The following is a 13,357-nucleotide window of genomic DNA, read 5'->3' as shown; positions in this document are numbered from 1 at the left end:
GAGAGAGAGATGTTTTAGTGGATCGAGAGCCTATTATAATCTTGGTCGCTAGTCGTTTCTTATCGTATAATAATTTGCCGACGATAGGATTGCTCGCTTGGATGATACTTACAAAGGTTTTAGAATGGTTGGGACATAGCATGGAAAATTTAAAATTAGCCCCTCTTAGGTAAAAATTTATTTGCTGATGATGTGGACGGCTCATCCAATGCCATCACCTCTATGAAGTTTCCAGGGATTTTGATTGGTTCACTGGGCCTGGTCCCCCAATGTAATAATTTCTCATTATCCACGGCTTTTCGCATATTTCACAATTCTGTACATCGTCATAAATTTCTATTTTTTCTCTACCTGGGAAATTAGAAGAAAAGCAATCCACTCGCTTTAATCCCGATCGGATCCCTCTTCCGTCCTCTCGATCTCTGCTCCAGCGACTGCCACTCTGGGACCAAGTCCGCGACTCCTGCCACTCGCGCGATCGGCCCCCGTACGCCTTTCTCTTCTTCTTTCTTTCTCCCCCTCCTCCAATCTACGTCGCTTTTCCTTTGATTCGATACGAGTTCGTGCAGTGGGTCATGTCATTTGCTCTGATTCCGTCGGGATTAGGGTTTGAATTGGGGAAAATTTGGCAGGGGAAGGAATTCAGGGCGGATGCCTAGGGTTAGGGTCTCTTGATAGGGTTTGGCGGATATTTGGACGGGTTTAGGGCGGATCTGTATGAGACGAGATGGGGTTTGAGGAAGGTCAGGTTGATTCTTGGGCTCCTATTATCTCTTATAGATTACTGAGATGGTGAATTGTTTCCCCTTCTCTAGGCGGACGGTGCGAAGGTGTGATGAGTTTGTTCGGTTTCTTGTTTAAACAAAAAGGTTCGGTTTTTTTAATTATATTCATTCTAAGTTAATTCATGGGTAATCTTTTAAACTTCCAGTCGACAGTTTTGATGCGAACTTTTAGGAGAATGATTCTCAGCTGTCCACGTCAAGAGAAATGTCATTTGGTTTATAAAATTGAAAAAGAAAATAATAAGAAGGAAACTACATGTTCACTATTCAATCAAGAATTATCTTAGGTTTTCCTTTTCAGTACGCGATAAATATTTTAGTTGTAATATTTCCAGTGTACAAGGGGTTCGTTTTTTTTTTTTTAATTATTTTTTGCTGTGACCATTTGAACGGACCATGTGAGCTATACTGGTATTTAATTAACATGCCGATTAGTGCTTAATAATGACACTTCAACGTAAATAGTTGTTAAGAAAGAGCTACCTGTTCTTGTACAGATTGATGCTTATCGATATTGAATGAACTGGCATGCCTAAGAAAATCAAAATAGAGTTTAGGACAATTGACTTGTGATATATGACTTGTTTAATTGGCCTGTTCTGAGGCCTTCATAAGGAAAAATTTACATATTACAGTCCCCATTAGATTTTGCAGTAATGCTTTATCTGTATATATCAATGCAGTGAAAACTTGAGCAATATGAGTTCTGTTTGTCCATTTGCTAGAGGAGCTTCTGCTGATGGTGGCTGCGCTATGAAACATGAGGAGAATCACAGTCAACAACAGGCAAAGTGTGATGATAATGTAGATACAAAGAACAGTGGTACTGCTTCTATTGATGTTGGCTGTCCTATGAAACATGAGGGCGATTACAATAAACATCAAGCAGACTGTGATGATAAAGCAGATACAAAAAGCAATGATTCTGCTGTAGTATCTCCGAAATGTCCCTTTGGATATGATTCTCATACATTTAAGCTTGGTCCTCTAAGCTGCATGATTTGCCAAGCATTGCTTTATCAAAGTAGCAAATGCTTGCCCTGTGCCCATAAATTCTGCAAGTGAGTAGAGCATACAGCAAATGGCATGTCATGCACTTTTCTCATAGAAAAACAATGTTGTAATGTTCTTACCTGTCACTTGTTTCAACAGAGCATGCATCTCTCGCTTTAAGGATTGTCCATTGTGTGGTGCTGACATAGAGAAGATTGAGCCTGACACAGATCTTCAGGTCACTGTTGATCGCTTCATTAATGGCCACGCTAGAATCAAGAGAGTGAATGCAGATGGGCAAGAAGTAGATGGACAGAAAAATGTGATATATGGGGATGTTTCTATGGAGAGGGGGGCTTTTCTAGTGCAACAAGCTATGAGGGTGAGTAAAAAACTATGCTATTTGGCTAGTAACATTTCTACTGGATATTCTAGAAAATTAAAATAAATGGTCTCCATCTAGGTCAGTTTAGTAATATCCTACCATGCACACAACTTTGGTTGACTGTCTCATAGTCAGGCTTTCTGTTTTATCTGCAGGCTTTCCGTGCACAGAATATAGAAAGTGCAAAATCAAGACTTAGTCTTTGTGCAGCGGATATCCGGGAACAATTACAGACATCAGACAACACATCAGAGTTATGTTCACAACTTGGGGCTGTCCTAGGAATGCTAGGGGACTGCTGGTGTGTCTCTTTTCCATACTTGTTTTCTCAATTTCTGTTTGTGAAATTTGTCCAGTCTGCAATTGCATATAGGCTTTTACATATTAACACCACTTCACTAATGAGGGTTTGTCACTTGTGAGAATATCTTAAACTCAAGTCATATAATTGTCCATATTCTGGTAGTATGTTGATCCCTTCATTCTAAGTCATGGCCCTTAGCTTTAGGCAAATTGAATTCTTGCTGGAACCCTAACAGCATCTTGAAATCAGCAATATGCTTGCCTCTGTGCACAATGTTTTGGAAGAATGTAGGTGGCAAAGGTGGCGCTAGGCAGGTGCCAAGAGGTTGAGGCAACCCTAAGAACAGTAAATTCAAAAAAAAGGGAGAAATATAGGCAATAGTTGTACCTCAAAACTGAAAGATAAATATCAAATAAGATGCTGTAGGTCAGTGGGAAGTACCAACTTGGCAGCATTCAATACTAATTCATAAGTCACTCTCATCCTCAATACTTAACATGATGTAGGTCATTGAGATGGGTGCCTAGGTAGCCTTTTTTTTTTTAAGTTCTTACCTCTTTGAAATTTTAGTTTTAGCTCATCTTTATTATATCCATTGTGTTCAAGTTAGATTGAACTCAGCAATATGTCTGTCTCATGCTTCCAGAGAAGTCCTATAGATTGAGTATCATAATTTCATTGATTCTCATATGCTTGAATGATTCTGAATTGATACTTGTTATGGTGCTCATGCTATAATTAATGTGTGTTACATTTTTGTTCTTACGTGTGGGCAATGCAGTCGAGCAATGGGTGATACTGGTTCAGCAGTTACTTGTTATGAAGAGAGTGTTGAATTCCTTTCAAAGTTGCCTGCAGAAGATCTGGAGGTTGGCATTCTGGCTTTTGTTCTTAAGTCTCCGACATTAGAAATTGTTGGATTGATTTTTGGAATTTAACCGTATTCTTCTACAGTTGGTACACACGCTATCAGTTTCATTGAATAAAATTGGAGATCTTCGGTATTATGATGGAGACCTAAAATCTGCAAAAACTTATTACACACAATCTTTGAATGTTCGTCGAAATGCAGTCAAAGAGCATCCTAATGTATCTTCCCAGGTTAGCATTTGTCCTTTACCTTTTACTTTCTTGCCATTAGTTTCTTCATGGTAAATATTCTGATACACATATACCTCTTTTGAAAGTTCAGTTAAACCAAATAACTTATTTGCGGTGTGCTTTTTTGTAGCCATGTAAAATGATGCATGCCACCCCTAACTAGCATCTTTCTATGAAATTTTAGTTGCGTGTTAGGATTTTATTTTCTAGTATTCTTATGACAGTAGGCGTTTTTAAGTTATAATTGACCCTTGGGAAGGCCTACATCTAGTAGCTGATGCTGGAGCATTCTTTTGATTGTTGATGTTTTCCTAATGTTGTTTGAGTTGTACCAGGTTTAGGTTATGCAATTTTATATTAACTCTATATGAGTTTTCAGGTTGATTTTGGTTTAGGTTCTGATAGCCTATGTTAAGTAGAAGTAATATTTAAGAGTAGATGTGTGTGTGTGAGAGAGTTCGGTAAGTCTTAAATGCATTAGGTTCAGTTTTTGGTGAGAAATGATCTAGACAGTAGTATGAAATAAGGATTCTAGATAGGAGTTCTAAGCAAAATCCTTTGAACTTTTGACTTTCAAGGGTAAAGAAAAAATAAATTTAGTTGTTTTGTAGGTAAGATGTAGAGTTATTTCTTCTACCTTTTTTTAAAAAAATTGATATTTCTAGAATCTTTTACCTCAAAGGAGAATTGAGTTTGATAAGCCTATAGGAATACATTTTTGGGGGGCCAAATAACTCAAAGTAAAATCAATCGACTTATTTGGTGAAGTAAAATTAGTTTGATTAATTAAACTAGTGTTTCTTTCTTGGACATGATACGTATGATCTTATAGTTGTTGGAAAGTGATCTTTTATGTCCTCGCTGATGGTTTCTTGTTTCATTAAAATCATGATTTAAATATGCTCCATTTTATTTCACCCTATTTTTTTGCACTTAAAAGAAATGGAAAAAGTCTTATGATCTGTGAGTGGATCTATAATCCAATGTGATTTGACCCCTTGTATGATTTGTGATATGATCCCAATCTTAACAACAATGCCAACATTTATAGGTCTCAACTTTTGCTAGCCTAGACACCACTATGCTACCTTCATTTGGGTCTCAAAGCTTCATCACCATAACATTCCTTCAGCAACTGCTTGTGTCTCATATTACTAAAACTTGGCCTAGCATTTTTGGATAATGTAGTTTGTCTAAAGCCTAAGCCCCAGTTGTAGCACCAATGCAATGGCCAATTTTCTTGCCAAGGATGTGGTCAATGGATATGATTTTTCTGTGAGCATTTTTGACTTTAGTCATTCTTTTGATTTTTAGTGGTAGAGGTTAAATATTTATATAAAATATCTCCTTTGTATGAGTTATGTCACTTGTTGAAAAGGCTTAAACCAAGGGTTGAACTTCCGACGGGATGGGGGGCACTCCGACTGTCCTGTCCTATTTCCATGATTTAATGGAACCTGAGATGGGTGTAGGATACCGAATCCTTCATCCATGGCTTGTCTTGCTTTCATCCCAGTCGGAACACCCAACAGTAGGGCCGTCCTGGCCATGTAGGGCTGGAATTGGGCCTATGCCGACCTGAGGCGCATCAAGCCAAGTCAACTTTGGGTCTGGCTATGAGTTAGGCAGGAACGACTCAGCTTTATGCCTCTTCTGTCCTGTCTGCGACACGCCTTTGTTTGAGAATGAGCCAATGATTGGGGACTCTTGAAGCTGGGATTTAACATGCATCAATGGAAGGGGGAGGAATGCTTTGGTCGTAGGGGGAGAGAGTGGAAAAAGGGGAGGGATCAACAGGAAGGAGGAGCAACGAAGGGAAAAAATGGCTAGAAGGTACAGGGTGGAGTGTTTTTTTTTAATTTTCAGTCTTTAGCTTTGAAATACTTAAGTATAATATTTTTTGTTTTTTTGAAACAAGCTTGATGGTTGGTCACAGTGTTAGCGGGGGAAATTTAAAACTCGTGCATGAGTTCCCCACAATTAACATAAATTTTTCCATAAAAATAATATTATATAAAAAATCAAAAATATAGAAAATTGAACCCCACATTCGATGTTAAGTTTTTCATCAAAATAATATTATATAAAAAATAAAAAAGTACCCTATATTCAACATTAAATTTTCCCAAAATATTTTTATGTAAAAATTCAAAAAATATAGAATCAAATCCCACATTCAACATTGAATTTTTTTTTCTCAAAATAATACTATATAAAAAGTAAAAATACATAGAAAAGGGAATATATATTATATTCTATATGTATAAAAAATATTATATATTTAAAAAATAATACTATATAAGAAACAAAATATATATATAAAAAAAACATCCTAAGAAATATGCAGTTCATTCTTTATTTTTAATGGATATAAAAATTTTGACAATATTTTTTGCTAATCCTGCGATTCTCTAATAGCAGTATTTTCAAATGCAAGAGAATGGGTCACCATGTTAATTGCTTGGAGCAGCAATTAAGCCAATTAAACAATAATAACACAATTATGTATATACACTTAATAGATTTTACTCATGTTTATTTTGTTATACAATATGACAGTTTTTCTTACTTCTCAGCCACTTATGTGACATGTAAATATCAAACTGAAGGCAAATGCGATTGGTTATGCGACCAAACTCTATGCAGTAAAAATTGCCACTTTTTTGTCAAATCATATCATTTTTTGCCTTGTCAAGGGCTCGTGATCGTTGCTTGGTAATCAATGATCTACAATAATCTAGAAGGCCCACAAGAAATTATAGTGATCTATTTAAGTAAATATATGAAAAAGATGGTATAATCCAAAAGGTGTCAGAATATTTAACCAAAGGGTTTCTGTGATATTGTAGGAATTGTACACTGCAAGTGGGGCTTCAAATGGGTTGGGTCTAGGTCAGTCCATCCTTGCTTGAGCTTAGCTAAGATTAATTAAGTTTGGTGCCAATAAGCCATCCTTGAGCTTGCAGGGCTTGCTAGGCATCGAAATCATAATAGAGACCAGGCTTGCGAGCGGCGAGTGCCCTTTGTAAGTTGCGAGCGGTGAGTGCCCTTTGTAAGTTGCGAGCGGTGAGTGCCCTTTGTAAGTTGCGAGCGGTGAGTGCCCTTTGTAAGTTGCGAGCTTGTCAAACCATAGGCGCCTTTCCACCCCCTTTCTTTTTTGAATTAGAAAGAATGGTATGGGGGGATGGAAGATAAAGAAAGGGATCGAGGGGCTTTATGATCGGAGAAAAGGAAGGGGCATGATTGATGTGTCACTGGGTCAGTGGAGAACCTGTAGGAAGGGGGGACGACCTGCCGAATTTACATAAGAAATTGCCAACATGAACACAAACGAAATCGTCGAATTTCATATAAAAACAAAACAAACCACTTCTATTTTTGGAGCTGAGGTATATGAAGAATTGCCTTTTGGTCTCTTTTGTCCAGTGGTTAGGATATCGTCTTTTTATGTCGAAGGCATGGGTTTGATTCCTGTAAGGGATATGTACTTATCTTCGGCTAGCAACATCATTGCTGAGTGATCGCTTGCTATTTGGTTTGCAAAGGTGGTCTGGAAGCTTCCCCTCTCCTAGCAAGCAAGTTGAGATGAGATCACCACTTCTAAGTAATGGACTTCCTTGAATTCTTCCTTAGCCTTAGATGTCCTTTCTATCATAGATTCTCGAACCTCCGACGGAAAGAATTTCAATGCATGCTGCGTTCTTTCTCTCCTCTTAGCCACATCTCTTTCGCAACCCCCCCCCCCCCCCCGCGGGCCCGCCCGCTGCAGCATGCGCGCACGCACACACACACATTTCAGTATGAAGAGAGACTAAGGCATTGAATAGGTGTTTCTGAGCTTGGAGGGGATGTGGAAGCTAAGCAAAGGCAGGGGCTGTTAAGGGGCCAATGGGTGCAATTATATAGGCATGAAGGAGGAAGATGAAAGCAGTCTTGAAGGTAGGTTGGCCAAGATTGGAGGGGATGCTGAGATGTGGAGGGGTGCCTAGTGAAGGATGTTGAGGTGCTGGTGGGCTATGCTAGATGGATTTGGGTTCGCCTGCAGTTTTGTGTCTAAGCATCATATCCTTTTAACATATGAGAATTTCTTCTTTAGGAGCCATGTCCAAGTGTTCTACATGTGTCTTTAAGTGTTGAGAGCAGGTCATCCAAGCTAAATTGAAGGGTTCGAGGTACATAGTTGGCGGGCATAACCACAGGCAAATGGAGGCAAGAAAGGTGGCCTTGAAGGGTGTGGTTGTGGTTACGAAGGACAGAGGAAGGGAATGGGTGGTGAAGATTAGTCAAGGGGCTGTTGAAGATGGAGATGGCAATGGAGGGATAAGGAGATGGCTAGCGTTTAGTGTCTGGGTTGGGGGCTGCTTGAAATCGGCCTTATTTATTCTTACTGTAATTGTAAAGGCCCAATCCAGTTTGAAGCTGTTAAGGATTTTCCGTAAAGCTCCTCAAGTTGAGCGCATTTCTAGCCCTGCTTGCAGTGCAATATAATTTTATTTAAGCTGAAAATTAGATCTTTGCTTCCAATTTTAAGACCCTTCGTGCACAAATTGTATTGAGATGTTAAGGACAGAATTTTGGTTTTTTAGGAAACTAGGTGAATGCTACGGTGAAGCGAGCCGTAATGGACCTCGTTCTAAATTTTGAACCTTATCCGTTTGTTGACGAGCTTGCCGAGCACTTCACGTAGAACTGAAGGTGAAGTTGCATTGGTGACTTGATGTTATGACTTGTCTGTGTTTTTGCTTTAGTTTTTATTTTAGAAAAACACATGCTTATTTTTCAATCTATGCATTTTTGGGCCCTAAACTAATCCTAACCCTAGTACAGATGGTAAAACAATGTAAAAATAAAATAAATGGTGTCAACATGTGCAACGACACCATAAATTGTAACGAGTGTTGGTATGATACTGTGTTGGACTGGTCCCTCATTGTATGGGTACTGGTACTGGTATTTTAATCCCTGGTTGGAAGGATAAGTACTATAAATTGCCAATAATATATTTTGCAACACCAAGAAAAAGCGATAATTGAATTAACGAAGCTTAGCATGAATTGCCAATTATCTACCTTGTTTGTCTAAGTTCCCTTACCAATTACGAACATTTGTCATTTGAAAAAGGAATAACCATGGTGAATCTCCAGTATGTGTTCTTTTATGTTGTTTGTTAACTACCTAAACAAGAGTTGGCTCTTCTCACCGGAAAAAAAAAAAGAAAAGAGTTGGCTCTTCTCACCAAAAGAAAAAAAAAAGAAAAAAGTTGGCTCTTCTGACCAAAAAAAAGAAAAAGTTGGCTCTTATCTTTAGGTCTTCACAGTTATACCGATTAACCCTTCTATAAACACACATCATTTTCAGAAAACCTCAATGGTTTTGAAGTACTTAAGCTGTGATCGATCCCTCTCTCCCCTCATGATGCGAGGAAACGATGCTAACTTATTTTTATATAGGTTGTTGATGTTGCAATTTCTCTTGCCAAAGTTGCCGATGTGGATAGGAATCTTGGCAGCGAGGATGTGGCAGTTGATGGATTTGAGGAAGCCATAGAATGCCTAGAATCTCTGAAGTTGGATTCCAATGAAGCTGGTTTAGAGCAACGGGTACCTGTGTCCATCTTTTGTCACCTTGCACTTTTGTTTTTGGGCCCTTGTATATATTCTATACTGATATTCCTGATACGCATGTGCAGCGTCGCTCTGTACTCGATTTCTTGCACAGCCAGCTTGCTGACAAACACACCCCCGTCTCGGACTCTTCTGTCTGAGGAGACTGCCAAAGACACGAGTGATGCATCATGAACATCTGGATCTGTGCAATCATGGTAATGAATAGCGCGCGTGCGCACGAGATATATAAACTAGGCATATTCTCTGCTGTGTTTCCCACCTGGCACATAATACCTTGCCACTCATGGTGAGGGTCTATTGAAGTGTGATATTAAGCATATGCTACATGGTCATTTAGATCAAGCACATTCCTAGGGCCTGGTAGCCTTGTGGCATGTTCCTATTGAAGCGATATTAAGCATATGCCCCTATCCTTCACCTGATTTTTTGTTCGAAATGTATGAAATACATAAAGGCCAATTATGACTTGGCATTTGTATTCATAATGCACTTGGTTGTAACTTGGATCTGTCAGAAAATAATACCAGACCTTCAGCAAGGTAGTCTTGAATCAGCTATACAAACTGTGTCTTGTTATTCTAGCAGGTTACTTTATTTTTGTTCATGAGCATTTAGGAACATGCCTTTGTTCCAACATTCCTCTATCCAGTACAAATTTTGTATCGATATCTATGTAATTGTCTACATTTGCAGCTGACAGATTTTACCAACATTTTGTCCAAAGTGGTTAAACCTCCATGACTTCCATAAGATGAAGGAATTTTTACTTCTTTTGCACAAAAGTCGGCATTGAGCAATCGTTTTTGATGGCTGCCTTTCTTGCTCTTGTTGGTCGGTGATTTCAAGCCTGAAACTGATAGGAAGTTATGGAAATTTGCAGCTTATTATTCATTTGCGATAGAATTTGTCTGTATTATATTTAAGCTTAATTATAAATAATCAAACTTCACTCAGAAAATAAGAAATGATCGAATAAGCATTTCAGCACTCAGCTTTAAAAAAAGAAAAGAAAAAAGCTGACACTTGTTGTCAGCAGCGTCTAACTGCACACTGATGCTAGGAGCTGGATAAGAAAGTGCAAGCTGTAGAGCCGGTTAACCAGCATGAATTAATTAAAGGAAAATGCATTGAACAAAAGTGAAAATGCATATATAGATAGGTAAAAAATGCGGTGGCAAAGGAAAGCAAGATATTTATCCCTGACGGACCCCACAATGGGGCTGGCTTGGGAGGTACCCAAAGGGGAGATCGAGATCCCGATCGAGTTTATCGGGTGGGGACCAAAGAGACCAATCCCACATCTACATGCAGAGCGAGGGTTGGAGATTACGACTCTCTCCAGCATTTACACGTCCGAGCTGGCGTGCTGAAATACGGCGCGATTTGATAAAAAAATGCAGCAGCATCTCACATGAAAATTGCAGTTATCTTACCTACACTGCAACGCTACCTTGGAGTATCTATCCTCTGCAGTCTTTGAAGCACAGGGAGTTAGGCCACCTTGCGAGCTCTAGGTTTTTTTTTTTTTTTTTTTTTTCTTTTCCTTGAACGGAAGTATCATACATAATGTGTACGGATACAGTCAAAAAAATAAAAAACCAATACATCATGGAGAGCATCGAAGTTGACCTTAAAAACATCTGGAGGTGGGGGCTCCCAGGTGAAAAACACCATGCGGCGCGCTCCACAAGCATAAGTAGGCCCCAAATGTTTCGAACTATCAAAGGTCTATCCGAAAGGAACGCCTGAGAGCTCTAGATTCTTCGAGCTCATTTCCCAATGCAGCTGTCCTGGTTTCAATCTTTCCAACAGGCAACAGCATTCTCCACTGGAGAAAACTCTAGAGACCCAGATTCGACAACCAAAAGTCGATTTCGCCAGAGCAGAAAGTTTTTCCACCGATCTTCTAGCCCTCCCTCGATCTTGCCATTCTTCGTAAATGGTGTGTCAAATAGAAACCGGTCAAAGACACGAGCACATTCACTCCCAGTAGAGACCCAGAAAATTCCCTCCCTTCTACGTTGGCAAAAGAATGATACAGCTTGGCTTGCACAAAGAGCTTATTTGCAAGCTGCTGTCAGTTTTGATGCCCCATACCCTTCGACCTCAGCTGCTGATGCCTCGGCGATCACTGCACTGCCGATCACGGGGCAATTTTTACGCAATTAAAGAAGTGACATGCTCTCGGCTCCAAACGGCATGGTTCCTTCCCACAAGGGCCTATCAAAGAAAGTATAGGTGATAGAGAACTCTACAAAAGGAACAGGGAAAGATTGCAAGATTTAAACAGGTCGTGAACTCTAGAACGCTAACCGTACGTGCATGGTTACACCGGCTACAGTAACTGCACATTGAGCAGCTTCAGCCCGCAACTGCATTTCCTGATGTGCATCGCATAGCATAAAAACCAAATATATAAAAACCATTTTTCAGGTATCATATACTCAAGTATAAGCTTTTCAGAAAAAATATTTTACTAAAAAAAAGTTCTTTCCACGAATCAAATGAGTCTTTGGTATTGTATCTTAGTTTTTTATAACCATCGTTGTTGTGGGCCAAAATCCACTTCATAATGGGCAGAAAAGAGGTCTTGTTATTATCATTCTTACAGACTTGGGATAACAGTTAAATGAATTGTTGCGGCCCACACCTATAGCCCGCACTAGGGTGGTTCTATATACACCCCCCCTATTGCTCAGGACACCCCCCAAAAATTAAAAAAAAATTAAATACTCTCTACACCCCCCCATTTGCTAAGGACACCCCTAAAAAATTAAAAATTCCTAAATTACCCCCCACCCTCCCCACCCCCTCACCTAAATTGCTCTCTACACTCCCCAAACCCCCCCCCCACCCCGCTCTTCCCCTCCAAAACACCTCGCCAACGCCCAAAACCCCCCCGTTCCCCCTTCTCCCTCTCGTCGCCGGCATTCTCCCGATCTCCGACCACCTCGCCGGCTTCTCCCGGAACCACCTCGCCGGCTTCTCCCGAAATTTTTTTTTTCACGGTTCGTGCTCCGTTCGGCACTGGATCGCCGAACAAAAGGCTTCTGTTCGGCTGAACAGTGCCGGACAGAAGCCTTCTGTTCGGCACTGTGCAGCCGAACAGATCTGTTCGGCACTGTGCAGCCGAACAGATCTGTTCGGTTGAGGGTTGCCGAACAGAAGGCTTCTGTTCGGCACTGTTCAGCCGAACAGAAGCCTTTTGTTCGGCGATCCAGTGCCGAAAGGAGCACGAACCGTGAAAAAAAAAAAATTTCGAAACAAGGTGGAACACGTACCTTTGCGGCCGATTCTTCGTCCCAAATTACTAGTTGCTTGTCCATGCTTCGAATGGGGCTTAAATCTCCTTCAAAGATCGCCTAAACGATGTAAATGGATCGAGGGGTTTAAGGGGGGTTTGAGGGGGGGTTTTTTTTTTCTTTTCAAAACGAAACAGAGGAGGAGGAAGGGGGGGGGGGGGGGTGTATGAGAAAATTTCAAGGGCAATATGGTAATTACACTAAAGGTTAGTTTGGGTATTTTTTTTTTGGTTTTTGGGGGGTGTCCTGAGCAATAGGGGGGGTGTATATAGAACTACCCCCCGCACTAGCAGGCTATCCAAGTCAAATTAGGCTAGTGACTGCAGACTCTTCACACACAAAAAAAAAGGCTTAACATGATTTCTTCTCCTTCTTTTATTGTGGGCATTGCCACAGACCTAGCATGATTTCTTGATATTGAGAAATAGTTTCTAGATTGCGAGTATGTGAGTAGGCAGAGTGTACTGTGGCAATTATTAAGTTTAATGAGAGCATAAGATCTAGATTGCACTCCACTATTTTTGCCTCTAGAGGCAATATAGGATAGCAGTGCCGAAAATTACTTGATCACATCATTTTCATACCGGATTTTTCAAAGAAAGAAATAGAGGAAAAGAATCAGGCCAACCAAGATTGGTCATGTTGGCCTTTGCAAAAGATATTGAGCACATAGAAACTGCCCTTTTTTATCCTATCTGGCCCTTTTGTCCCTCTGCAGGAGCTTGCATTAGGGATGGACAATTCAACACAAGGAACGGATTGGTAGGACTTCAAAAAGGGTGGTCCGTTCAACAAAATCGGAGGAAACTACGAATTAGTTTCTTAAATTCAAATCATTCGCAAGAATATATTTCTATAAG

General features: G+C 40.0%; 1 protein-coding gene across 2 annotated transcripts; it reads left to right on the top strand.

Annotated features, from left to right (window-relative positions):
* Positions 1-254: 254 nt before the first annotated feature.
* On the top strand, positions 255-9,752 carry LOC103709685 (protein NCA1-like). 2 transcript variants are annotated; one of them, XM_039132935.2, is made up of 8 exons: positions 255-487; positions 1,469-1,846; positions 1,938-2,160; positions 2,319-2,464; positions 3,249-3,336; positions 3,422-3,568; positions 9,019-9,168; positions 9,258-9,752. In XM_039132935.2, exons 2-8 carry the CDS (start codon positions 1,485-1,487, stop codon positions 9,330-9,332), a joined length of 1,191 nt encoding a protein of 396 aa, XP_038988863.1. In that variant the 5' UTR covers positions 255-487; positions 1,469-1,484; the 3' UTR covers positions 9,333-9,752. The 2 variants fall into 2 exon arrangements, with proteins under 2 accessions (XP_038988863.1, XP_038988864.1); XM_039132936.2 differs by having other exon boundaries at positions 437-869.
* Positions 9,753-13,357: the final 3,605 nt, after the last annotated feature.

Source organism: Phoenix dactylifera, chromosome 17, assembly GCF_051530095.1.
Source record: "Phoenix dactylifera cultivar Ajwa chromosome 17, Ajwa_hap1_PhDact_Kaust_v1.1, whole genome shotgun sequence".
Classification (NCBI taxonomy): Eukaryota; Viridiplantae; Streptophyta; class Magnoliopsida; order Arecales; family Arecaceae; genus Phoenix; species Phoenix dactylifera.
The sequence above is the reverse complement of the archived record's forward strand: the minus strand, read 5'-3'. Positions and strand labels throughout refer to the sequence as shown.

Excerpts from the sequence above, each read along its gene's own strand:
- LOC103709685 (XM_039132935.2), top strand. The coding sequence starts at position 1,485 with ATGAGTTCTGTTTGTCCATTTGCTAGAGGAGCTTCTGCTGATGGTGGC. Across the intron at positions 3,569-9,018 it reads ATCCTAATGTATCTTCCCAG|GTTGTTGATGTTGCAATTTC; the intron begins GTTAGCATTTGT and ends ATTTTTATATAG. Across the intron at positions 9,169-9,257 it reads AAGCTGGTTTAGAGCAACGG|CGTCGCTCTGTACTCGATTT; the intron begins GTACCTGTGTCC and ends ACGCATGTGCAG.